The sequence below is a fragment of the Pan troglodytes genome, chromosome 22 (genome assembly GCF_028858775.2).
Source record: "Pan troglodytes isolate AG18354 chromosome 22, NHGRI_mPanTro3-v2.0_pri, whole genome shotgun sequence".
Lineage (NCBI taxonomy): Eukaryota > Metazoa > Chordata > Mammalia > Primates > Hominidae > Pan > Pan troglodytes.
Genome location: NC_072420.2, coordinates 43,122,685 through 43,150,154, shown reverse-complemented (window position 1 = coordinate 43,150,154; position 27,470 = coordinate 43,122,685). Strand labels below are relative to the sequence as shown.

Sequence of the window (27,470 nt, the reverse complement as noted above, 5' to 3'; positions counted from 1 at the left end):
GGGGATGATGGGAGACCCCTGCCAGAGGAATATGGACAGCTCCTTTTGATTTTTAAGTAGTGAAAGAGGATTTCCTCTCATTTTCCAGTAAGGAAAAACCTCCTGATGATGTCCTCATCTTTCTGCCTCTCATCTCCCCACCACTCCCACGCCCCAGGAAAGGAGGAAGGTGGGCTGAGCAAGCATTTTGAGGGCCTTCAGAATTGGAAAGCGCTGCTTCTGGCATCACCAGGCATTTCCAGGTCACTGTGGGGTTAGGGGTCAGGGATCCTGGGGCTCTGAGTGAGGCATCGACTTGGCTTGATGAAGTCCTCCTGGGGCTTCCTGGGTGCACAGAGAGGTGCCCAGAGCTCCGACTGCCTCTTGGCAGCTGTGGCTCTCAGCTGGATCTGGGCTGGGATGCAGCTTCTTTCTGGAAGGAGGAATTTAGAATCCAGTCCAGGTGCTGCTGCAGGAGATGCCGGGAGGCCCATCCTGTTGTTCACCCCTTCTTGCCTTTAGTGTCAATTATTTGGATAATTGCTAAACCCACAGTGTGGTGAAATTACTATAGATTGACTGAAAGATTTGGGAGGGAAGACCCTGGCTAATTTGTATGGGATAGAAATCAAATTGCAAACCTTAGGATTTAATAGCTATAGCTAGACGTCTAGCTGCTAATGATGTGATCCAGAACAGGGTTTGCTTAACCATATGGTTTGCTTAAGCCACTCTCTGGTGTTTGCAATCCAAGGCATTTGAACTAGTGGTCCTCTGCTTGGTAGATGGTTTACAGTCACTGCCAGAAAACTATAGTTATTTCTTTATATCACAGATCTGGGAGGCAGTATAGTGATGGGCAACAATTGCTCTTGGGTCAGATGGCTTGATTTGAATCCCACTAGCTGTATGATCTTGGGTAAGGATCTTAACTGCTGTCGACCAAAGTTAAGGCTGTTGAGGCAGAAATTGATAAAGGCTTATTGAAAGCCAAATTTGAAGATTGAATGGGGAAGACACACCAACAAAGTTGGGTGTGTTCCAAAGTCTGTTACAAGTTGCAGTGCTTTTATAAGAAAGTTGAGGAATGGGAAGGGGACTCCTCATATTGGAGTTGTCTTTTTTCATTGGAGGGACAATATAGACGTTACAATCATTGGCTACAGATGACAACATACAGGCTAAAATGTTTTCTGCATATGCACAAGACAATCAGTGAAACGTCATGATTTAGAAACAAATCAGTATCCTTTTCAGTGTCAGTAGTTTACGTATTAATTTGTACATCAACAGTCTGAGGAACTCATGATAAGATTTGAGAGATTCACAGTAAGATTGTTTGCTCAAGTACAGGATGTAAAACATGAGTCATAAGACCTTCTCCAGGTAGTTAAAATATAGTTTATTCTTTTAAGTGTAGGGATGCATGACTTAACTCATGCCTGGCATGGCCTTAGGTGCTGTTTATAAGTTGGTATCTTACTGCCACAGCGTCCATTCTGTCAGTCTTATGATCTCTATTTTAACATTAATGCTTGTTAGTTGTTGTGTCTAAACTGCAAAAGGGTATTAGTGAGGCATGTTTGACCTCCCTTCCCATCATGGCTGAGAACTCAGTTTTTAAGGTTTCTGGGGCCCTCTTGGCCAAGAGGGGGTCCATTCAGTTGGCTGTGGTGGGGCTTAGGAGGTTATTTTTAGTTTATACCCCCCTATAACTCCCTTTCCTTAGATGTTCAATGGAGGAATGATAGTGAGGATTTAATAAGATAACTCATATAAAATTCTTAAAACAGTGCCCACACACACTGTCAGAACTTAGTAAACACTGGTTACTGTCATTGTTAGGACAAATTTGAAAGCTAAATTTCTGACATTTTAAATGTAAAAAATGAGTATTTATTTGCATATACTTATGTTACCATTCTAGATTTCTAACATTTAAAATGCTTCCGGCATTTTATTATAAAAATAGGACATGCTTAATTGTAGTAACTGGGTAACTGCCAATATGTAGAGAAGAAAATAATAATCATCTGTTATCCCTAACTCCCCACTTTTCCCCATAAGAAAAGCTGTTAAATTTTGGTGTTTACAACATTTTTATCTTTGCATCTAAAAAACGACATAATTTTGGAATCTTGTGTGTTGTTGTAACTTGTGTATTTATTCAGTAAGTAATATATTTGGGCCTGATGATGGGTTATGGTTGTAACCTTTCATATTAGCATTGGGAAGAATCTCTAGGGGATGTGTGCTCTGGAAGATCAACAGCTTATTCACCGCGTGGATTTGGCTTCTGGGATTCTCCCATCAAGACCAAATCCTATAGTTATTCAGTCACTCCTCCCCAGCTCCTGCAGCAACAACAAATAACACAGCTTTGCAGACTGGGATGATGGCAGAGGAAACGGGAGATCGTGAGGGGCCTTCGGCAGGCGGAGTGCGTCAGGTAAAGCAGATTTCCAAGCCTGCACGTGTACATGCGTGTGCGTCTGTGATTGTGTGGGTGTGTGACAGTGGAGGGGAGCCAGGAGCGAGAGGAGAGGACAGGTGATCGTAGGGGACACCTGAGAGTCAGAGGCCCGAGGGGGCTGGGACTCATGTCGAGGTCGGGTAAGGATGTAAAACCCGGACGGACATCAGTGTAGGCCGCACCTGCTGAGAGGCCAGAGCTGCCTCCTTGAGAGTGAAGTTGTTTACAGACAAGAGAAGAGATCTTGGCGGACACATCACAGCTAGCCGCGAATCCCGAAGGGTCAGCAGAGCCTAGAAAGGTAAGTGGGGGTGGGCAGCACCCCCGGAGGGGCCTGCGAGGCCTGGGGGCGGAAGGGAGCGGGCAGTGCCCGCACTGGGCAGGGGTGAAACCCTCTCGAGAGTTGGCCCGGACGCGTTTCCCGCGTCCTTCCTCTTGAGGGCCCAGTACCCAGGTGGCTCCTCGTTGTGGCGTCACAGAACAGCCGACAAAAGTGATGGATTTCAGGGGCCAGCGACGGCGAGGTCCAGGTCAGAGAGCCGGTGGGCAGCCAGGCACGGAACCCGCTCAGGCCCTGCCCAGTCCCCGCCCCCTCCCTTCCCGAGCAGTGATTGGCCGAGGCGGCCCCTCGTTGCTAGGACGGCACCCGAGTGCTGCCACTGGCTCCACCTCGTCCCTTCCGCCCCGCCCCTCCGTATTCCCGGGCGGTGATTGGTCGAGGTGCCCTTCCCGTTGCTATGACAGTACGCAAAGGCTGCCAGTGGCTCCTCCCGCTTCGTCCGTGTCGCCTGTCCCCGCTCCCCATCTTCCGGGCTGGGAGGGAGGCGGGACCGGCCGCGTCTCCATGGCGACGCGGGACGCGGCGGTGGAGGCGGTTGCTACCTACCTGCTAGAGGCGCTGCGGCTGTGATCCAGGCTGGGGCGAGACTATGTCGGACCTGGGCTCGGAGGAGTTGGAGGAGGAGGGAGAGAATGATATTGGGGTGAGAGCTCCTGGTGAGAAGGGGCTTCCCAGGGTGCGCAGCGGCGGGGGAACCTCGAGGTTGGGTTTGGAGAGTGAGGAGGCGCAGAAACCAGAGGTCTGAGCCACAGCTCCCCAGGATCCCCGGCAGGGACGAAGGCCACGCCAGACATACCTGCGTGCGTCCTGGAAGTTGATGGTGAAAAGTGAAACGCTGTGACGTCTGGTTACCACATGCCGCCTCGTTCTTCCCCCATCCCCATCCTGCCTCCCATTAAAGGCAAAGATTTCCCAGCAGAAGGCTTTGGAAGTTTCCTCCTCCCTGTGTTAATTCCCATCGAGGCAGTTTTCTTGGATGAGCAGATCATCCCACGCTGCCATACTGCCCTTGAATAAGTCATTTCTGCAGCTGAGATTTGCTCCCCCGGCATTTAGATGCATGGAGGATAGTTGCTTCCTGGCAGCCTCCAAGAAATGCTGAGGAGGCCCTGGGCTCAGGAGAGGGTTCCTGAAGATATTACCTTATAGGCGTATCCTCACATGTGCTTTCTTCAGTCCCCATCTGAACTGACCCAGGTCTTTGGAGTTATTTCCTGAGTTAGGCAGCAGAGAGGAGAAAGAGGGCACATCCAGCCTGTGAGCTGGGTTCTGTGTGGGAATATTTCTATCACCCAGAGAGTAGTTCCTCCCTACTCCAGAGAGTGACCTCTCCATGGCTGACAGGTAGGGAACCTCAGCCACTATGGTCTGCATGCACAGTACAGAGTTGAGGTACTTTGAGAATTAACTGAAAAATCTAGCGACTCTGCAGTGGTGCTGTCAGTGCCTGCCCAGACCTTTTTGCTAGCTCTGGGCACTCATCTCCCAGCTTCTGCCTGATTTGCTACTCAAGCTATCACCTCTGTGCACTGGAACTACCTGCCCAGTATGGAGAGCCAGAAGTGCCTGAAATTCACATCCGGCCAGACAGCCAGTAGCTAGTGCAAGAAGCAGGACAAAGTCTGCAGTGCAATTGATGCCCCCAGAGTCCCTGTTGGATTAGGCCAAGTCTGGGACTTCACCTGCAAAGGCATCCTTCCTTAGCTGCCTGCCCTTTCATGTCTACTTCCCTGCCCTCTTTACTACTTTCTCCCAGGAGAGCACTTAAAAAAATCAGGCCAGGCGCGGTGGCTCACACCTGTAATCCCAGCACTTTGGGAGGCCGAGGTGGGCAGATTGCCTGAGCTCAGGAGTTTGAGACCAGCCTGGGCAAAACGGTGAAACCCTGTCTCTACTAAAATACAAAAAATTAGCTGGGCATGGTGGCGGGCACCTGTAATCCCAGCTACTCGGGAGGCTGAGGCAGGAGAATGGCTTCAACCTGGGAGGCGGAGGTTGCAGTGAGCCGAGATCACGCCACTGCACTCAGCCTGGGCAACAGAGCGACTCTGTCTCAAAAAAAAAAAAAAAAAAAATCACTTGTTCAGGGTCTGCTTCTAGGTGAACCCAACCTGCAACACTTGACCAGCAAGCTTTCTAGTTTGTCTCCTCAAATGGCCCCACTGATTTGTAACCTTTTAGTGCCTATAATTTTTAGGTTCAGATCACATTTGGGGTCATTTTAAAGGATTTCTGTCTTATTCAGCCACCCCAGCGGCTCAGTGTTGGGTGTATTGGGAAGCATCTTGGATGGAAGGAGGGGACTTTTGTACATTTTGATGTAAACTAACCCTGAAACAAATCTGTAAGGCCGCAGATTTTTACCTTATATTCTAGGCAGGAATTAGTGGTTCAAACAGTGCTAGAAAAGGGCAAGAATTGCACAGACGTTTATTTCTGAAGTCCTCAATGTAGTGTGTCAGTACTTGTGTTATAATAAGTCTATATACATCCAATTCAATTTCTTAATTTTAATTTTTAATAAATTTTATTATGTATATTTAAGAAATACAGTGTGATGTTATGAGATACCCATGTTAAATCATTACTGGATGCTTTCAGCATTTTATTATTTACTATATTCACTCTATACCCATGTATTAGGTGCTAAGGAACGTTTATTTTCTGAAGGATAGGAAAATTGCAAGCTTTGATCACATTTTTTATTGATTTACTTTTAAGATAGACACATAATTGAGCAGGCATGGTGGCTCATACCTGTAATTCCAGCACTTTGGGAGGCCAAGGATCGCTTGAGTCCAGGAGTTTGAGACTAGCCAGGGCAATATAGTGAGACTTTGTCTCTACAAAAAAATTTTAAAATTAGCTGGGAATGGTGGTGCATGCCTATAGTCTCAGCTACTCAGGAGTCTGAGGTGGGAGGATCACTGGAGCCTGGGAGGCGGAGGTTGCAGAGAGCTGAGATTGTGCCACTGCACTCTAGCCTTGGCAACAGAGTGAGGCCCTGTCTCAAAAACAAAAACAAACCACAGATAGATACATAATTATTGCAGCATTGGGTCATGAGTGTTTGAACCTTAAGTCTCTTGCTAGGGGTTTTAAAAATAAGATAAACTTAATCGGCAAGGGAGCCCTGTGTACTCCTCAGTGCCCTCCAACCTGTCCCTTCCATCGGAAATTCCTTGCAGGGCAAAGGTCTCTTCAGGCCACAACCCGCCCCAGGGATCATTTGAGGGAAGAGTTGCTTCTCTCTGGGCATTTGCCTTTGAAATCCTGGATTACTGAAGGAAGCAAACGGGGAGGTATTTGTGTGGACTTGAACTGTTCTACCCGCATGTGCTATTTCAAGCATGTTCCTACTAAGAACACAGCTTAGAGTATCTAGCATTTTTCACAAATTGGTTAACCTTGCTTACAGGGTAAAGGATTATCACAATGAATTGCAAGCTCTGTGTTGGAGGGAGGGAATGAGGCTTCCGCCCTGGACATGTGCTGGGGTGTGGCCTTGGACCAGTGCCTCATCTAGCCCAGGCGTGGTTACCTACCTCAACTTTAAGGCGGGAAAGGTGGGACAATTGAGTATAGTGCCAGGGGTTTAGCATAGTGGGATGACTCAAGGGTATGATATTTACAAAATGCTTAGCACATGGTTAGCGCTTAATGAATGGTAGCTGTAATTGTGTCAATTTTCATTACCCAGGAATATGAGGGGGGTCGGAATGAGGCAGGCGAAAGGCACGGACGTGGGAGGGCACGGCTACCCAACGGGGACACCTACGAAGGGAGCTACGAATTCGGTAAAAGACATGGCCAGGTCAGAACCGTTGACTTGACTGGATGGTTTTCTCTATTTAATACTCTGTTAGCAAATGCTACATTCAGCAATGATATGAATGATATAATCAATGTGTTTCAGGGGATCTACAAATTTAAAAATGGTGCTCGATATATCGGAGAATATGTTAGAAATAAAAAGCACGGTCAAGGCACTTTTATATATCCAGATGGATCCAGATATGAAGGTAAAATGTTATCACTAAGCAGATTTTCGTGTTACAGAAGTTTGTTTTTCTTTCTTTATGACTGAACTTGTCTGTGAATACTGACATGTATGAGAAAGCTTAAAGTTCTCCAGTTACTCATTCAACGAACACAGATCGTGTTACTATATTCACAGCGTTGATGCAGAAATAGGAAAGCCTTGTAATTAATTAACTCACTAATGAATCTGTAGTGGGAAATCTGTCCCTGTGGCCAGCATGTCCATGTCCTGGGAGCAGACAAAAGGGAGGCTCCTGAGTGGACGCAGGCCTCGCAGCTGGTGGACCCACGGCTTCAGCTGCTCTGCGGCATTCATCTTCCTGAACCTGTCTTTGCATTTTCCATTTCTGACCAACCCCGCCATCTGACGGATGTGTTATTTCTTCAGATCGAGTGTTTCCTTACATCAGGGCTTCCTATCTGGGAGTCTTCCTGCCTTGTTAAACTGACTTTTCCTACCTGTGCCATAAGTCCTTACAGGCCAATGTTATGTTTGAGGAGGATTCTTTTTCCTTTATTTCCAAGAACCTCCCTGCCGCCCCTTGTGCCATTGTCACCTGGTGTGACCACAACATTAGTGATATCCCAAACCTGGGCAGGGGGACCAGCAGGGAGCGTGTTGTGAGTCTTCAGAGAGTGTATATAAAATTCTGTGTTCTGGGCTTTTTGTTTTTTCCCTAGGAAGAAATAAATTGTCTAGTTTTCTTCAGATTTCCAAAAAGATCTGTCACCCTAACCTTGGACTCTGGTGACAATAGGTGTGAGCTTGCATAGGTGACTTCACATCTCCTTGCCTCAGTTTCTCATCTGTAGCATGAAGATTCAATGGATAAATACAGGGAGACACCTGCAACCTTGCCTGATCCATAGTGAGCACTCAGTAACTGGGGCTAAGACTGTGATGTACCACTTGTGACAGCATCGCTTCTTAGTGAGGAGGACATATGCTTACCAAGTGCGAGCTGTAGTTGCTTGCTTTGCTCCTAGATAAAATAAGAACCAGTAGGTGGTTCTTATTTTAATAGATGTCAGTGATGATTCTGTCCAATTCTGAGACCAAGATGGAGGGTTTTAATACCATCCCTGTTAGATAGAAATTGTTTTGTTTTGTTTCATAAATCCCAGAAGGCTTGCTCTATAAGAAGCACCATCTGCTTTTTAAATCAACTTTAAACAATTTAATTTGGGGCTTAATTTAATTCTTTCCAAATCCTTATGCACCTAATCTCATTCTTGTCACTTTTGATTTTAGTGTAGATGTTGATACAATTTGAACAACACACACACACACGAAGATATTTAGGATAAGGGATTTAAGGAATTTTGAATATGAAGGTTAAAAAGGGGTAACTGTTTCTCTGACACCAAATGCATGGATTTTCCATGCTGTGTACTTCTCCAGTCTTCTGTGAACACCAACTGAGTTTCCAATGATGCAACTCCATTCTGACACCACCCAGAGTTAGCACAGACCCCACAGGTTAAGGGCTCAGTTTCCAAGACTGCCCCACTTCAGATGTCAACCTCAAGTTGTGGATCCCGAGGGTACCCACACTTCTACCTGACTCGGCTACAAATTGGGGGTTCCTACAACACCCTACTCAGGTTTGATATGTGCCATAGCGGCTCATAGGACTCAGGAAAGCACTTTACTCAGGTTTACTGTAAAGGATATTATAAAGAATATGGATGAACAGCCAGATGCAGAGGTACAGAGGGCAAGGCCTGGAAGGTTCCCAAGCACAGGAGCTTCTGTCCTTGTGGAGGTGGAGCGCACCACCCTCCTGGCACATGATATGTTTATCACCCCAGAAGCTCAACAAATCTTGCTCAAGAGTTTTTACTGAGCTTAATCTCTGGCCCCTTCCTTCTTCTTTACCAGAGTTGGTGGGTGGGGCTGGAGGTTCTATCCTTCTTATCACTTGGTCTTTCTGGTGTTCAGTCCCATCTTGAGGCCATCCTGGGCCTCATTTGCATAAGTTCAGGTGTGGTCAAAAGAGTCTCATTTTGAATAACAAAAACATTTCTATCAGTCAGGAAATGTCAAGGGTTTTAGGAGCTCTGTGCTGGGAACCATGAATAAAGACCAATATTTCTTATTATGCCACACTAACATATAAAACTCTTCTGGTAACAGTTGGGATTTTTGATTCTCCAGATGGCTTTGTATCTTAAAGGGTGCAAGATTTAGCCACTACCCAGAGATTTCTTCTCTGACAAAAGCTTAAATAAGTGTCTTACTTCATGAAGGCAGCAATGGAAACTGAGGTCAGAAGTTATAATATTAATTATAACATAGTAAGCCAATACTCTTCCAATCACAAAATCTCAGTTAATGTATGGCTGAGTTATTCATAACAGTGTATCTTGGCTGGCTGCCATCACAATGGGCCAGAATGGTTTTGTGCAGGGCAGTGTGTTCAACGTCAGGACCCTGTGGCATAAAGTCCAGTACCCTACCTGTCTCCCAGATGGTCACACAAGTCCAATTAGGGAGTCCAGGAGCCAGCAGAGGCTACAGTGCTGCAGGAGAGGAGTGGGGAGACAGTCCTGGGTGGCGGGTGACTTGGATACAGGCAGGAAGGCCGAGGTTTTTAGGGGTAGTGGGGGATGAGATGGAGGGGAGGGTGGGTGCCAGATGTTGGGGAGGCCTGGACCCCAAGTACTGATGCTGAGGGTTGGGGGTGTAGGGCCAACTGAGGACTCTGAGGTTAAGGGGGAGAAAGAGCATCCCTATTCCCTGCTGGCCTTGTTGCCTGTCAAACAGAACTCATCAAAACAAAGAAGTTTAAGAATGACATTGTGGAGAAACAAGAATGATATGATAACTTGAACCTGGGTTTTTTGGAAGCCCCCGAATGGCAGGAGCTGGAAAAAATGAGCACTTGACTGTTGGGATGCTTGTGGAGAAGAGAGCATGGTGTTAGACAGACTCCAATTTTCATTTCAGTCTTGCTACCTACCAGCTGTGGGACCTTGGGAAATGCATGCAGTCTCTCTGCTTTTCAGGTTCTGCATCTGTAAAACCATATTTCAGCGATTACACATACCAAATGCTGTGGCAAGTGCACGGAACCCTGCCCAGGGTCTGACACCGAGTGTTTCCCCATAAGTGTGGGCTCCTTCTCTCCTGTGTTTGGCTGACCCAGCAGTTTAGGGAGCCAACTTGGCAAGACCATGGGTCAGCATGGCAAACCAGTGACCAACCAGCATTTGAGGGGGGAGGAGCATCTTGGAGAGCTTCTCATTTAAATTGTCTTCAATCCCAAGTGCCAGACAAACTGCTCTACCCAAGGAGCACCTGCTCCACACCAACCAACTGACCCACCAACCAGCCAATCAAACAGCCAACCAATCAACCAACCAGCCAACTGACTAGCCAACCAAGCGACCAATCAACCAACCAATTAACCAACCGTCTAACCAATCAACCAATTAGCCAACCAACCAATTAGCCAACCAGCCAACCAACCAACCAACCAACCAGCCAACCAGCCAACCAAACAGCTAACCAATCAACAAACCAGTCAACTGACTAGCCAACCAACCAAACAACCAACGAACCAGCCAACCAAACAGCCAACCAATCAACCAACCAGCCAACTGACTAGCCAACCACCCAGCCAACCAGTTAACCAACCAACCAACCAACCAACTGGGAGTTACTCCTGAGAAGAAATATAGTTGGAAAAAACCTCAGTTGACAAGTTCAAGAATGATCAGAAAGTATAGGATTGGGGTAGAAAGACTTTAAAAAAAAATTAAGTGCAAATTTAAAGCCACAATAATAAAGTTTACAAATGTCACTCACCTCAAAAAAGGAAACTTGACTTATAGCTGTTAGAGATGTGCCTCAGCAGGTGACTTTTCTCTGAATTACCTTCTCTATTTGTGCAGGGTCCCTGTGGTGGCATTACAAAATGCTGGGCAGAGCCTCTTAACAGGTTTTTTAAGTAGATTGGGACTTTAAAAAATTTTGCTCACAGTCCTCTTGGTGCAAAATTTAGTGTCTTTTGCAACTTAACTGTTCTCTTTTATTTTTGAAAATTTTCTGCAAAATATGTAATATATTTTTCTCACCATGACACCCTGGAGATCCTCTGACATGGCCAAGAGAGGAGGGATGTAATAATTTTGTCATGATGTTTTGTTGGGAAGAAACCAAATGATGTACCTGTTTCAGCTGAGGTCTCTATGCCCCAGGGCTGTGCTGGAACCCCCTCATAGTAGCTCACAAAAACCCATTCTGTGCATCTCTTCCCAGCTCCATGTGTAGCTTGAAATTGGCCGCGGTGTGAGTATTTACACCACAGAACCTGGCAAATGCTACAAATCCAGACACATCACTGCCCCTTAAGACCCAGACAAATCCCTCTAGGTATTTGCACATCCTCATGGTTAATTTAGGTTCAGGGACCTGAAGTATTTTTTACTGAATTATCTCAATTTGGGGATCTTCATCTCTCTTGTTCACATTGTTCCTGTCACACATCACATCATGGGACCTAGTCCTCTTCCTTAATTGTTAGCAGTTGCCACCTTCCCTCTCTCCATGAATTTTTGGTAAGCCTGCTCTTTTCTGAATGACTTACCCACTTTTTGAAATTGTGCCATGCAGCTTTTTGTGCTGCCTTCCCTGTCCTCGGCTGCTGCTCAGGTGCCAACCTTCCATCCTCAGGCTGGTGCTGGCGCCCTGGGGACATGCACTGTCCTTTGTACAGCTCTTTGTTCATCTCACAAAGTGCCCAGGACATTGTAGGTGCTGAGTAAATAATGGGATGATTGAGGAAATAAATATGTAGAAGTTCCTTCTGCAGATAAATTTTGGGGTTATTCACATAAACAAATATTACTTGAATAATTAGCATTTTCTTAGCCTATTGGGTTTTCTTTATCTTCATGTGGAAGTGGGTCCAGTTTTTGCGTAAGCCAGAAGCTTATGTAAGTTTTGAGAACCTCTTTAAAAAAAAGAAAATATAAAGTTGGTATAAAAGTGAATTTTCATTTGTAATGATAAATCAAAATAAGTTAAAAATTTAAAAATACCGCAAACATCACAGAATCTAAGTAGTCTGAGTTTTAATGTCTGACATACTTCTAGAATAGCTTTTCTCTACCTTTGTTAGCTAATACTCTTTGAATGCTTCTCCATATGGCAAGCATTTTGTAATGTTTTCTATAGAGAGAATAGAAATATAATTCCTTCTTTTCTCTTTGATCAACAAATTGATCAACATTTGCTTTTTATTATTCATAGTCTCAAAACATATCATTTAGCTTAATGACTTGGTGTAATATGCACGTTTTTAAGAGCTGTCACCTTTGGGAGACCTCTGTTAAGTTTCTTTCCTAAGTGAGCTGTAACATTTGAGGATGTTTTGAGTTTTCTAGTGCAGGGATTCATACTGTGGTTGACAAAAGTAGTTTGCAGTTGTCCACATCATGGAGTGGTATTATGAATTTTATGATATCCTTGCCAATTTCAGTACTGCCTACCAAGCCTATAAGGACTTAGCAGAAGCCGTATGGAGGTGAGGAGGTGAGGGAAGAGTTCAAACAGAGGCATGGCACCAGCGGATGGAGCTGGTGTGCAGCTGGGGTTAGGGTGGCACGTTGGAGTCAGATGATTGGGTGGGAGATAGACTGAAATGCTGGCAGGTGGCTGAGGATAGACGGTCAAGCCCTGGAGTTGTTGCTGGATCTCTAAACATTTGCAAGGTAAATGAAGTGTGGTGTTAGGATCACTGGCAATGGGTCAGACAACCTTGGTTTGTCTCCCTCCTCGTTGCATCTTCGTGGTGCCTCTGACTAACCTGTGAAATGTGCTTGTCAGTACCTGCAGGTGGCTGTGGCCCACATCCATACACCTCACTGTGTACCCCGTGAACTCCTGACTCAGCCCTCTCTTAGCCCACTGTCCACCGTGGCTCAGCACCTGTGCCATCTGGCACAAAAGGAAGGGGTGGAGGGATGTCAGAGTGGAAACAGACAGCAGCCTTGGTCGGTGCTGTTAAAAATCTCTCTTCTGCAGGATTTCCTGAGCAGAAGGGGCCTGTGCGTGCATGGGCTTCATTTGCTTCACAACACATCTGCCTCTGCCATGGTTAACAATTTGAAGACATGGTACAGGGCATCGATCCCTTCTTCTCACCTGGGCTTGCCTTTGTGTTGTTCCTTTCAGGAGAGTGGGCAAATGACCTGAGGCACGGCCATGGCGTATACTACTACATCAATAATGACACCTACACTGGAGAGTGGTTTGCTCATCAAAGGTTCGGTTTCTATCTTGGGTCTTAACGGGATTTGCTTATATAATGAGAACATGATGTCTGCAGATTGTTTACACTTACTGAGGAACAGAATCATAACAAAAGCCCAGTTACCAACTCTGCCAGGCAGGTCCAATCTTTCTATGGCTTTGAGGCAAGGATGCCTTTCTGTGCAAGTGTAGACTCAAGTATCTGACATCTGCACCTCAGCTGGGGCAGAGCACGTGAGTCTTTCACCCAAGAGTCCCAGGGAGTGGAGGGCACAGAAGAGCCACTGGGGCACCTGAGCCACAGCTCCCACTAGCTCTGCCTCTTCCCTCGGGAAAGCAGCTGACACACAGGAGGCTTGCCTCTGTCCAGCTGGCCTGTCCTCTGTGCCTCTGGCAATGTCCTGTGCTTGGGGCACACTGAGCAAGGGGCACCTTCTGACTGGACACAGATATAGAAGCTACACCGCTTGTGAGCCTGCAACAGCCTGGGCCTCCCTCAATGTCAAGGTCTGTGTTTTAAACCTGAGAGATTTTTCACTGTGCTGGAACGAAATACCATGTTCCCCTTGTCTTAACCAGGCATGGACAAGGCACCTATTTATACGCGGAGACGGGCAGTAAGTATGTTGGCACCTGGGTGAATGGACAGCAGGAGGGCACGGCCGAGCTCATTCACCTGAACCACAGGTACCAGGGCAAGTTCTTGAACAAAAATGTAAGTCCATGGGAAGTGACATTTGCCAATGAAGTACAAAATAACCCCCTCTGGCAGCCTGTGCAAATGTGTGACCAGAGAATACCAAAAACTCAGAGAAAACTGAGTCCGGCCTATTCAAATGTGGAGAACAGGACAGCTGTGCCATTCTCTGAGCCTCTGGTACCCACAGAGCACAGAATTGGGGGGAGGGAGGGATTGGCCCGTTTCTCTGGATCTCAGCACAAATTCCCACTGTCTTTCAGCGGGTACCTGTTGCATTGTTATATAACACGAGAGGGCATCTGAACCTCTTGTGTGTATTCCTTCTCATGGGTAAATCAGATACCAAATATCTATTTCCTGCAATTGAGCACAGAGGTGTTTGGGTTTTGTTTCCCTGGAAGGGGAGGTGCAACATCCCTGGGGAGGAAGACCCCCAGCTCCCTCCTCATGCTACAGGCCAGCCTGCATGCTCCTAGTTGTGGTGGGAATTAAGGCTGCCAAGGGCCTGGCCCTGGGTCTGGAGGCTTGCCAGCTTCTAGCACCCACGGTGGGTCGTTTCTGTTTGGAAGACTCGGTGGTTCCTCTTGCCCTTATTGTGCAGAGAAACCTTGAATAATTCAGAAGCTAATACTCAGGCCATCGTGGTAGCTTTGATCAGGGGTTGAGCAGAAACTTTCCCTGAAGAGAGAATTTGTGGAGCAAATTGATGGTGTTAGAAGTTGACAGAGGGAATGTTTAGCTGATACAACGAAGTCTCTTCAGACTCTCTTAGAACCCAGTTTTCATTTACATATAATTCATGCCCTAACCACAGATTTTACTTTTAGTCTTCATCAAAACAGCACATTCCCCTCAAACCCATACATTGTTTATATAATTCCCAGCAAACTTTCTGTGGGTCTTTTTGGAGGAGATGGGAAGGTGGTTGCAGAGGAAGAGAATTTGGTGAAAATGAATCTGGAAGAATCAATCAACTTGTCCAGCCTAAACCAGTCTGAAAAATCAGGGTAAAAATGGAGGCTTTGTTTTGCTAGTTAGTAAAAAACTTTAAATTATACAAATAATACACAAGTACATTCCAATTGTAAAGCATTTAAACACTAGGATCCTGCCCCACCACCCTGGGCCCAATCCTTCCACACTATTTCTGTGTGTCATGTAAGCACATTCTAATACAGTCATCTGACACAGAATTATTGTTTGGGGGTTTTAATTACATAATTAGGATCATACTGTGTCAGGATACAAAAATATACATAAAGGTACATCTTTGTCATTTTGCACATTTGGGACGATTATGTAGGTTAGATAATGGAATTGTGAAACCTTTGAGGATTGGCATTTAGAATCACAATCGGTAGTGCCCATTTTCCTAAAAAGTGGTGTCAGTTTATACTCTTGCCAATAGAATATGAGTCTCTTTATCATATATTCTCATCGACATTGGATATTCTCAGTCTTTAATGTTGTTTTTGTTCTTTTCCAATCTTATGGGTAAAAAATGTCATCTCATTGTTTTAATGTGTACTTCCCTGATTACTAGTGAGGTCAAACATCTTGTCACACATTTATTGCTGGTTTGTGTTTCTTCCTCAGAAAATTCCCTGTACATGTCCTTGTGGACAAGTTATCAATACTACAAAACTTCAATAATTAAAACAGTGTGATACCAGGATACACACACACACACACACACACACACACACACACCAGTGAAGCAAATTAGAAAGTCTAGAGACAGTTCCCAGTATATAAAATAATTTCACACACAATAAGGATGTCAAATTAACAAAGGGATGATGGGAGGAGTCAAGACATAGTGCTAGGAACACTTGATAATTATTTGGGAGGAAAATATTAGTTTTGCCGGCACACAGATGAAGATACTTTCTAGAAGAAGTAAAGTTTTAAATGTACCCTAGGAAATATAGAAAAAAAATGTAGATGAATGTTAACCTTGAAATGAGGAAAGAGAACTTTCTAAACAGAAATAGAAAGGAAAAACCAATAGGTTTAGCTTTATAAAAATAACTTCTTATAGATTAGAAAATGCTGTAAAGAAAATCTAAGAGATGACTGTTAAATGAGGAGAGAATATTTGCAACATTTAATATATAAAGTGTTTTATCAATCAATGTGATTTAAATGGCTAAAAATCTTGAAAAAAATGCAGACTTACTAACAACTGAAATGAAGTGAATTAAAATTGTGAGACCCCGTTGTTTTATATAAAAAAACATGTAAAAATAGAACATTTTTACACTCCTAAAATCAAGAGTTTGAGGATCTGGGACTCTTAAGTGCAGTTATGGGAATGAAACGATTAGAGCCTCATCTAATCAAAACACATGTATGCTTTTGTCCAGAAATTCTGATAATTTAAGGATGGTATCAAAAGCGTACATAAAGTTTTAACTCAGAGTACGTTTGCTGGAGCGTTCTTTGTAAAAAAAAAAAAAAAAAATCAGTATCCCAAATACCAACAATAGTAACTGAGTAAAACAGGTTGCAATCCATAGATGAAGTAAAATACCAGGTGGCAACTGGTATTAGGAAAGAATATTTGTAAATACGGGAAGTAGTTCATGCCATATTTCTCAGTAAAAATAGAGTATGAGTTAGTATGTATAATTATGATCAGATTTTTATTTAACCATGTATACTAGAAGCAAAGTTACAAAGAATGCATCAAAATATTAGTAGTAGTTCCATCTCTAGCTAGTTTGCCTACGGATACTGATTCACTGAGGTTTTCTGAAAATGAATACATCACTTTTATAAAAAAGTAAAATGTGGTTAAAGTTTCCAAAAGTAAACAAAACAGGGCATATAAGTTCCAATCCCATCAGCCACGAGTTCACAGAAGCATTCCTTAATCCACGTTACACTTTACCCAATTTGGTGATTTGAGGTGGGTATTGTGGTGGTGACATTTGTATTTTGTATTTTCTGCTGGGTGTTGACACTTAAGAATGGTTTCTCTTTGCTCGTAGCCTGTTGGCCCTGGGAAGTATGTATTTGATGTTGGGTGTGAACAGCATGGTGAATATCGTTTAACAGATATGGTAAGTTGCGGAGCATGTATGGTTTTGTTACATTAACAGGGAAGTAGCTGCTCAAAAATATTGATCCTGCAAGGTTGGAGGTGATTCGCCTAAAAGTTATGCCAACTCTTAGGCACTTTCACATTTTCATTTTCCTTATCTGCATGTGTTAGTACAGAACTAAATTGCCAGAAGCAAACAATATCATTTCCCATTTATTGCAGAACTCTAGACTTTGTTGATAGATACCGTTTTTGTTGATAGAAACTAATCCTGGCGGGGCACAATGGCTCACGCCTGTAATCCCAGCACTTTGGGAGGCCGAAGCGGTGGATTGCTTTAGGTCAGGAGTTTGAGACCAGACTGGCCAGCATGATGAATCCCTGTCTCCACTAAAAATACAAAAATTAGCTGGGCATGGTGGCGCATGCCTGTAATCCCAGCTACTCAGGAGGCTGAGGCAGGAGAATCGCTTAAACCTGGGCGGCAGAGTTTGCAGTGAGCCAAGATCACGCCACTGCACTCCAGCCTGGGTGACAGAGTGAGACTCTGTCTCAAAAACAAACAAACAAACAAACAAACAACAAATAAAAAACTAATCCTGAGTGGGAGGGTTCTAGACAGTGTTAGGTCCTGCAAGTGAAAACTGAATCTGTAACTGGTGTTGCCACAGTTTGTCCAGTGACTGTTAGCTTGTCCGGTGTGCAGCATGCTCCTCTGAACGTGCCGTTGGTAAGTCTTTCTCTCGTTTTTTCCTTTCCAATATCTAACATTAATATTAACACTACATTGACATTCCCTGGTTAATAGTAAAGCTAGTCAGCTAATATTGCCGTTACAAGGCATCGAGATGCGTATGTGTGTTGAGGTGGGAATATATGTGTTCCTATTCCTCTCATTATTAATGTCTGACCAATCCCTGTAGATAATTAGCAATTCAGTAACATTTCCTGACCCTGGTAGTGGTTTTGATCCTTTTGACTTATTTGTTTAGCTGAGGTCATTCTCACTGTAAGAAATTTTGAGTTTTAAGGAGGAGCGTGGAATCACGCTTTTGTTTGTTTTTTGGTCTCTGAAGTTGTTGAGGTGTCCCCTCCTAATGAGTTAAGAATATATTATTGTACACAAACTCTCCCATATCTGCATACTTTCTTTCTGAAGAAAGCCGGGGAACGGCTTGTTTGGGTCTACCATCACATCAATGCCCTTTAAACCTGGGTTAGTCCTTTTTGTGCTGCTATAAAGGAATTCCTGAAGCTGGGTAGATTATAAAGTAGAGAGGTTTATTTGGTTCACAGTTCTGCAGGCTGTACAAAAAGCATGGCACCCGCAACTGCCTGGCCTCTGGTGAGGTCTCAGGAAGCTTCCACTCATGATGGAAGGTGAAGGGGAGCTGGTACCATAGCTCAAAAGAGGAGGAAAAGAGGGGAGGAGGTGCCAGGTATATATATATTTTTTTAACAACCAGTTCTCGTGTGAACTAATAGAGCAAGAACTCATTCATCACCACAGGGAAGGCACCAAACCATTCATGAGGGATCTGCCCCCGTGACCCAAACACCTCCCACCAGGCCCCACCTCCAACCCCGGGGGTCACATTTCAACATGCGATTTGAAGGGGACAAACACCCAAACTATGTCACAACCTGAGCCAAGTCACCTCGTTTTGTTTTTTTTGTTGCTGTGTCCCTCATCAAGCCGTTGGCATCACCCAGAGGCCCTGCTTTAAACCGACTCCTCGTCACCTTGGGCTCAGGTGTGAGGCTGTGGAAAGCTATCCTTGGTCACAGGAGGTAGAAGCCACACTGTGGGGAGCTTGGAAGGCTGCGGGAGATCCTGTGCATGAGGGCCTGTCCCGCACCTGCTCCGTGCCACCCACTGCTGTCTCTACCTAATGCTCCATCCTTTCACCCCAAGGGCCCTGGCCTTGAATCCTAAGTCTAAACTCATCACTAATTTTTCAATTCAATGCTCTTCAATGCTCTCCAGACAGGTTTTTTTTTTTTTGAGATGGAGTTTCGCTCTTGTTGCCCAGGCTGGAGTGCAATGGTGTGATCTCGGCTCACCGCAAACTCCACCTCCCGGGTTCAAGCGATTCTCCTGTCTCAGCCTCCCGAGTAGCTGGGATTACAGGCATGTGCCACCACGCCCAGCTAATTTTGTATTTTTAGTAGAGACGGGGTTTCTCCATATTGGTCAGTCTGGTCTCAAACTTTTGACCTCAGATGATCCACTGCCTCAGCCTCCCAAAGTGGTGGGACTATAGGCGTAAGCCACTGCGCCCAGCCCTCCAGACAGTTTTTTAACTTTTCTCATTTTTCTTCCTAGAGTTTGTTAGATTCTAAAACCAAAGGGAGTCTTTGAATCTTTATCCCTTAACCTCCCATGATCGAGTGACTGTCCATGCTCCGTTGCTGCTTCCCAAGTGGCCACAGTCTGGACATCCCCAGGGCTCTCGGCCCTGACCTCAGCCACCCTCTTTTCCTGATTCCCGCTCCTGTGATATTCTACTTTCTGCACATCACTCTGGCCACGGTTATTTAGTTTCCCCAAACAGCCCGTGGTTGCTCATGGTCCGCCTTCTTGGCTGACCAGAATCCTGTGTGGCCTCACAGTGATCTGTCTTCTTTGCCTCTTCTCCTGCTTTGCTCCAGCTAAAAGGAACCACTGGCTAGGGGCAGGTCCCTAGAAAACCAGAAAATGAAATGGCCAAAATGCTTGATTTTGTTGCTAAGTAAGAGGCCCTACCTCCTCTGAGCATGGATTCTTCATGGACCGCAGGGTGCTCTAGTCTGGGTGGAAGGCAGCTTCCTGTAAGTCACCTGCATCTAACAAAACGTAGAGGAATTTGACATACTGTCCTCCCCCGAGGTTCCACTCCATTTATGTGTGTGTGTGTGTGTGTGTGTGTGTGTGTAACCTCCTACACACATAGTCAGAAGCCTAAGAAAGACAGTCAGCTTTAGGATTTGATTGTGACAGGGAGGTATTTAGTATTTTGCTGGGATTTCCATGGGGTTGGACACCTCTCATCTGTTCCCTGAAGGAACCTATTGGTTAAACTGATATCTTGTCAGCACTGGTAATAACTGTTTAGGGTTACTGGTGATTGAGCAAGTTTTTACATTTGTGTAGTGATAAAAATAAAGCCCATCTTATTAAGTGCTTTGCAGCTTTAGACTCTACTGGAAAAAGTTCCTAGAAGTCAGTATTTCAGGATGATGAGAAGAAGGTAGAAGGAGCATCAGTAACATCTAAGAAAGAATTACTGATATAAGCCCCAAGTCCTGTTGCTGTTTAGGAAAAACCACCCATGAAATAATGCAGCAACAACCTGAGGGCTTTGTGGAAGGCCTCCCACTGTGCTGTGGGGATGGATTAGGATGGTGGTGGAACAGAAGAGCCTCCGTGTTCTCTTTCCCTAGTAAGGGGAATGTATCCCTTCTAGAGTAGGGCTTGCCAAGCTGCAGCCCACGGCTCACTCCCTGTTTCTTTTTAAATTATGGATTTATATGTACATTTATAGAGTTTGAAATTTGCCATTTTAAAGCATGCTTTCAGTGGCATTCAGTACGTTCAGTGTTGTGCAGCTGTGAGAACGATGCATTTCTGGAGCTTGTCCGTTATCCCAGACAGAAACTCTGTACCTATTAAGCAACAACTCCCCATTCGACCTCCCCCAGCCCCTGATAGCTTTTAATCTACTTTCTTTCTCTATGAATTTGCCTATTCTAGATGTCGCGTATAAATGAATTCATTCTGTATTTGTCCTTTTGTGTCTGGCTTCTTTCATTTAGCACGACATTTTCAAGGTTCTTGCTTATCCATTCGTCTGTTGATGGACAATTGAGTTGCTTCCACATTTTAGCTATTATGAATAATGCTGCAATGAACATTGGTGTGCAAGCATCTGGTCGAATCTCTGTTTTCAGTTCCTTTGGTGATATACCGAGGAGTGGAATTGCTGGGTCATATGGTGATGCTGTTTTGCTTTTTGAAGAACTGCCAAATGTTTTCTACAGTAGCTGCAGCATTTTACATTCCCACCAGCAATGTGAAAGGGTTCCACCTCTTGGTTTTATACATAAAGTGGAGTGCAGTTCCCAAACTAGCGCTGTCAGCTTCACCTGGGAATCTGTTAGGAATGCAGCTTATTGGACGCTATCCCAGACCTGCTGAATCGGAAACTCTGGGGGTGGGGCTAGCAATCTGTCTTTTAATGCTTTCTGGGTGATTCTGATCTAAGTCACGTTTGAGGACCCTGTCCTGCAGCATTGGTGTCACCCTTCATGGGTGGCCGTACTCGAACACTCTGAGACCAAAATACAGAGTAATTGATTTCCCAGTGACTCAGTGGAAGAGGCAGGTGTCTGCCCCTCTCTGTCATCGGTATTATCACCTATGTGGCAGCGAAGTGTTCCATAGTCATAGTGCTGATGCTCAGATCTTTGGAATTTTGTGATAGTCACAAAACTGAGAAGTAGGCAAATATGCTTGGCAAAATTGGCACATGTTGGCTGCTCACCATTGTCGGAATTGTACATTTTTTATTACAAAGTGTTCCACGTTCAGACTTGATGAACTCTCATTCTGCTTTCCTTGAATTTTATTTTTCCCCATAATCCTTGACACTTGAGCGTTCGTGTTTATTCAAATCCATATCATATGGACATCTTAGGAACTTCTTAGGCCTAAGCCTAAAACAAATGGCTGTTATATATTATATAAATAATATATAAAGAATAATATAAATAATTATGTTTCTACTAAGCTCAATAGACATATAATTATATAATACACGATTTTTTATATTAGAGTTGCAAAATGTGGCTGAACAATTGAAAAGACCACTTACTCCTGGTCACTCAGTTCTGGCCACTTAGTCCTGGCCATGTCTTAGCTATTGCAGGCGACTGCGACATGCTCATCTGAAAGCCTTTTGTGGCACCCATTATAAAGCTCGCTGGCCCAGCATTGCTCTGGAGACCTTATTCCTCACCCTGGCTCTTTCAAGATCCATTCTCAACCCTGAGATTATACCATGGATAGTCGGCAACTGGTCTGATTCCTGAGTGACGTCCTAAAAAGGCTGAAACACAAGCCAAAACCTGTCTTTCAAAACTTGTCCTTCCTCCCTCACTTTTAATATTCCAGACCAAGATGACACAAATGTTGGTAAATGTACATTTTTGCACTTAAAATAGGAAAGAGGAGAAGAGGAAGAGGAGGAAGAATTAGTAACTGTTGTTCCAAAATGGAAAGCTACCAAAATCACTGAATTGGCCCTGTGGACACCAACTCTCCCCAAAAAGCCGACCTCTACGGATGGACCTGGCCAAGACGCTCCAGGAGCTGAGAGTGTGGGGCACCCCCGGGCTGTGGGGTGGAGGGGGCAGAGGGTGTAGGGCACCCCCGGGCTGTGGAGTGGAGGGGTCAGAGGGTGTGGGGCATCCCCGGGCTGTGGGGTGGAGGCAGCAGAGGGTGTGGGGCACCCCCGGGCTATGGGACAGAGGGTGTGGGGCATCCCCAGGCTGTGGGATGGAGGGTGTGGGGCGCCTTTGGGCTGTGGGAGTTGGGGACATCCTGTTTTCAGGCCAGGTGTGGTTGGACTCTCTGAAAATCAGATGCTGGGTCAGTTGAGTGTGCGGGATGTTATTAGGGAGAGCCTTTGGGATTGGAGGACACTCCCGGAGAGCGGAGGGGAGAGGAAAGAAACAGGGTTGATTGGACAGAGGCAGAGGCGTGGCCTCCACAACCTTGCTTCATTCCATGGGGAGCACTGTGGCGTCTCGGGGACCCTTATCCCCTCACCTAGGTCAGTGAGTGAATGTGGGTGTGACACCGGGCTGGCACTGACAGCAGCTGAGGGGACAGCCCTTCCCTGAAGAAGGGTCCGCGTGGCGCCTCCATGTCCAACCCAGTGGTCTTTCTGGAAGTCCTTAATGTGCTGGGGAAAGTTGAAGGTGGCTACCCCGGGTGAGATCCCTTCCATGGCAAGCGGAGGAAAGCCAACTCCGATTGGCTTCCGTGAAAGAATACTCATGCTGCTAAGAATTTCTTGGCTCACGTGACTGGGAAGCTCCGGGACAGCCCCCAGAATGGCCGGGCAGCCTCTGCCCTCTGTCCCAGCTCTCCTCTCTGCTGGCTCCCCTGGCTGGCACTCTCAGGAACCCCAGGGGACTTCTCTTTCTCAAGAGTCTCATCAACACCCTCAGGAATGAAAGTTATCAGACTACCTGCTCCCATCCCCGAGCCACTGACTACAGTGGGGACTGGGCTGCTCCCCTGGCCAGGCCTGGGCTGGGCTGGGTGGATGTTGAGATGGGGAACACGAGGTGCTGCCAGTGGGAGGGGGAGGGTGGGGGCACGGCAGCCCAGGGGACGGCTGCCCTGCACAGGTCTGCAGGCTCCATTGTTCCCAGGAACTCAGGCTTCCGACTTGTGTTTTATCTCAGGTGCAGGAGAACCCGGGGAGGAGGCCCAGGCTCTGCTGCAGGGCTTCGAGGGTGAGAAGGACATGAGGCCTGGAGATGAAGATGCAGACGTCCTCCGGGAAGAGAGCCGGGAGTATGACCAGGAGGAGTTCCACTATGACATGGATGAGGGTGAGGTCCCTGCGCAGCGAAGTGGGGCGAGGGCCTGCACTTAGGGGCCACGAACAGTGGGATTCCCCTTCCCTCCACCAAGGCCTGCCTTCAGCTGGGCCCCAGGGACTCGGGGAAGGCTTAGGGGGCCCCCTGTGAGCGCTCACTGGAGCCATCTCAGAACGTTGCTTCCTGGCAGGCCCTCCTGCAAGCCTAGCTGCACTGGGAGGGGCCTGGGTGTGCAGCGGTGCCCATGCGCGTTGTCACAGGGGGCCCGTCCCCAGGCTGGAGAGCCCTGTCAGACATGCAGAGCCTGGCTTGCTTCTGTTGCGTGATTTTTTTTTTTTTTTTGAGATGGAGTCTTGCTGTGTCACCCAGGCTGGAGTACAGTGGTGCGATCTTGGCTCACTGCAACCTCCACCTCACTGGTTCAAGCAATTCCCCTGCCTCAGCATCCCAAGTAGCTGGGATTACAGGTGCATGCCACCATGCCCGGCTAATTTTTTTGTATTTTTAGTAGAGGTGGGTTTCACCGTGTTGGACAGACTGGTCTCAAACTCCTGACCTCACACAGGAGGCCTGCCTCGGCCTCCCAAAGTGCTGGGATTTGCATGATTTTTAGCAGGGCTGACTAACGGGAGTATGGTTTCAGACTAGTGGTGTCGGGAACGAGCTCTTTTTCAATGGGTTTGTATGTAAGATTAATCTAGAAACTTCTGCCTCTGCCAGCTCATAGGGCAGGGATTTGACCTCAGTTCTGACTGACTGAAGCCTCAGGTTCCTGGAATCTTTAAAAATCTTTCCCCAAGTGCTTGTGGGCACTTGCAGAAAGCCCAGAGAGAGGACTCTCTTCCCTTAACGCACTTTTCACATCTGACTGAAAGAGTGTGTCGTGGTTGTGAGGGAAAGGGCCATCTGGGAACAGCCTGGGCACGGCGGCCTCAGGCACGGGGTCTGCAGTCCCATTCCACTTAGTTTGTCTCTGTTGTAAATTAAGAATATACTTCCCATTCCTTTGAAAATAATACCTGAAATAATGAAATCACATAAAGCAGTTTTCTCTTAGATGCTTGAAGCACGCATAGACTTTCGTGATCGGTAATTCCCCTGAGCGCTGTAGCGATGCACCCAGTGACGCAGTGCTGAGGTGGGACGTGGGGTCAGGTGGAAACCTGGCTTTACAAGTGAGCATCGTCTCTGCTTCTCTGACTTGCACAGGGAGGGTGGACAGAGTGAGCCCTGGTAGGTAGGGAGTCCACAGGATTCTGTTAGGACTGAGTGGCTAGAGTATGCACGGTGTTACAGCAGCATCCAGCTGGGCCCACAGATGTCAGTCCTTAGTCACTGTGGAGCACGGCTGGAGGGGGAGACACTGGGTTTGATAGGCAGTGTGGGAGTGAGGGGCTGGGCTCTCGCCCTCCAGCACCTAATGGGAAGCTGGAATAAAGGAATCAGTGAGTTCCCTGCAGTGACAGGGACGTGTTACCATGTACCCAGGAGAGGTGATGACTCACCTGGGGCAGGACCAGGAAACTCCGGGTTAGCTGGGAGGGAGGTGGCAAGGAATGGGTGAAACCAGGAAGGAAATTCCAGGCAGAGAGCAGAGTCTGACAGCAGAAGAGTGTGGGGGTGGGGAGGTGGCCCCTTTCCCTTGGAACCAGATGGCCTTTGAACTTGATCCTGAGCCCAGTAGGCGGGACCTCTGGGGGCTGTGGGGATTGCCTGTATCAGGCTTGCTCTCTGAGCTTCTCTGGGGCAATGAGGATGGGTGCCCTGGAGCCAGGCAAGGCAGGAGGCCCCAGAAACTTGGTGGGGGAGATAACAGAGGGGATGGAGCAGGAGGAATCCTGAAAACCGGACTGGGAGAGATGGGGCCGAGTGGACGATGCCCAGTACCAGCGGGCGTCTGAGACTGTGGGTTCATGCACCAGCCTTGGACAGAGGGAACACCCCCTTAACTCAGTGGTTTTGGGGCTCCAGGGGACATTTGGCAATGTCTGGAGACTTGGGAGGCTGGTGAGGGAGGTGCTGCTGGCATCTTCCTGGGTGGAGGCCGAGGACGGTGCTGAATACCCTGCAGGGCACAGAACAGCCCCCAGCAAAGGGTCACCCAGGCCACAGTGTCAGGAGGGCCCTAAGTGAAAAGGGAGTAATACAAAATAGGCTTAGTTGGCAGAACATTTATCAAAATAATGCAAGTTCAGCATGTATTCATCATGAATCCCACATTACATTGGAGATTTACCCTGCTAATTTCTTCTTTAATATACCCAACAGTGAAAGTTATAGAGTTTAATTAATAATAAAAAATAACTCTACCTTTCACAAAACATTTAAATATAGCGCCTTATAAGAATGTGGCAAATTTCTGCTTTTTTTTTTTTTTTTTTTTTTTTAAGATGGAGTCTTGCTCTGTTGCTCAGGCTGGAGTGCAATGGCGTGACCTCGGCTCACTGAAACTTCTGCCACCGGGTTCAAGCGATTCTCTTGCCTCAGCCTCCCAAGTAATTGGGTTGACAGGCATGCACCACCATGCCCAGCTAATTTTTGTATTTTTAGTAGAGACGGGGTTTCACCATGTTGGCCGGTCTGGTCTCGAACTCCTGACCTCAAGTGATCTGCCTGCCTTGGCCTCCCAAAGTGCTGGGATTACAGGCATGAGCCACTGTGCCCGGCCTGCTTTTCTTTTAAATTAATAGCCAAGCAATTACATGTTTTAGCCACAAATCTGGCTGTTTTGGACAGGTGTGCAGGCATAAGAGAATTACTGATGTTACATGGATAGTCTTGTCTTAGCATTTACTTTGAGTACGTATTTTGCTTATTTTATTTCGGGTACCAAAAGAAAAAAACTGTTGAAGTGCGTATGAGATAAAATTTAACATTCAAGTTTTGACTGATGAATGCTTAATAGTTACAATAATTTTTTTCGGCAAAAGATCTGTTAGTGAATAAAGACTTTAAAAATAGAACGAAGTAAATATGAGATGTGCTCATGTTTCTCTTTTCTTTTCAGGAAACATTAATTCTGAAGAAGAAGAAACTAGACAGTCAGACCTCCATGACTAAGATGAAGTGAGCCGAGAGGAGATCGTATCATAAGAATGCTTCTGTCACTAGCTGGGTGCGGTGCTGCGTGTATCTAGTTCCAGCTACTTGAGAGGCTGAGGCAGGAGGATTGCTTGAGTCCAGAAAGTGGCAGTTGCAGTGAGTGGAGATCGCGCCACTGCTCTCCAGCCTGGGTGGCAGAGCGAGACCCTGTCTCAAAAAATAAACAAAAACAAAATGCTTCTGTCAGTTAACAATCTTTATTAGAGGGTTTTTAGTCTTTCTTTCTCAGCTGTGTGTTAAGTTGGTTGACAAATGCAAATAAACCTCTTTATTATCCTTTCTTTCTGAAATAGTCTCTGCTTCAAGTTCTGTAAACTGAAGGTTACCACGTGATTTTGCCATGGTTTTTCAGTGGTGTCTTCTTGGATAGAGAAAACTGTAAATCTGCGGGAGACAGTGAATGGAAGTTTGGCTTCTGGCTGAGATGGGAGAGTAATTCTGTACCCAAACCCCTCTCTCAGATTTCCCACAAGGGAGGTAGGAAGCACTTAGAACATGAGGATTGCTGTGTGCAATGCTCCTCGAATGCAGTGTGATGGGTACACGGCCAGCTTGGGTAGGAGACCGCCCGCTGCCCCGCAGGGTTCCCTCCCACTCCTTCGCCTCTCCATGTGGAGCCCAGGCCCACTGTGGGGGCCCTGCAGGTCGCTGGGGAGAAGGGCTGCCCGCAGGCCAGGCTTTGGCCTGTTTTGCACACGCTTCGGTTTCTTAGTGTGCTAGAGGCTGCCACCTGCACCTCATTCTTATTTCTTGAGGACTGTCTCAGACTCTGCCTCTCCTTTCTCTCCCCAGTGCCTGGCCACCCCCTTGTTCCTGGGCAGGTAAGCGAGGACCTCCCAGGGGAGCCCGACTCCCCATCGTGCATGGCTCTCATGGCTCTGCTTCATGTATCCTCCCCTCTCCTGAGTTACTCAGAGAGCAAGTGTCTTCAGTTCATCC

General features: G+C 46.3%; 1 protein-coding gene and 1 long non-coding RNA gene across 11 annotated transcripts; one reads left to right on the top strand and one right to left on the bottom strand.

Annotated features, from left to right (window-relative positions):
- The first annotated feature begins 1 nt into the window (after position 1).
- Positions 2-26,821, top strand: RSPH1 (radial spoke head component 1). 9 transcript variants are annotated; one of them, XR_001712524.4, is made up of 13 exons: positions 23-169; positions 2,331-2,428; positions 2,682-2,753; positions 6,493-6,606; positions 6,709-6,814; positions 13,015-13,105; positions 13,672-13,779; positions 14,677-14,799; positions 16,786-16,857; positions 17,510-17,568; positions 22,041-22,194; positions 23,292-23,441; positions 26,437-26,716. XR_001712524.4 is itself a non-coding variant. In XM_016938589.4 (11 exons), exons 2-11 carry the CDS (start codon positions 2,372-2,374, stop codon positions 26,487-26,489), a joined length of 1,005 nt encoding a protein of 334 aa, XP_016794078.3. In that variant the 5' UTR covers positions 2-87; positions 2,331-2,371; the 3' UTR covers positions 26,490-26,821. The 9 variants fall into 9 exon arrangements, 6 of the variants coding, with proteins under 6 accessions (XP_016794078.3, XP_016794083.3, XP_009434401.4 ...); XR_010154401.1 differs by lacking the exon at positions 17,510-17,568 and having other exon boundaries at positions 26,437-26,821; XR_010154402.1 differs by lacking the exon at positions 17,510-17,568 and having other exon boundaries at positions 13,672-13,807; positions 26,437-26,821.
- LOC101057534 (uncharacterized) lies at positions 2,123-3,408 on the bottom strand. 2 transcript variants are annotated; one of them, XR_010154404.1, is made up of 3 exons: positions 3,339-3,408; positions 2,635-2,745; positions 2,123-2,333 (listed from the first exon to the last, which is right to left on the bottom strand). It is a non-coding gene; the product is annotated as an uncharacterized LOC101057534 (long non-coding RNA). The 2 variants fall into 2 exon arrangements; XR_001712528.4 differs by lacking the exon at positions 3,339-3,408 and adding an exon at positions 2,903-2,983.
- Positions 26,822-27,470: the final 649 nt, after the last annotated feature.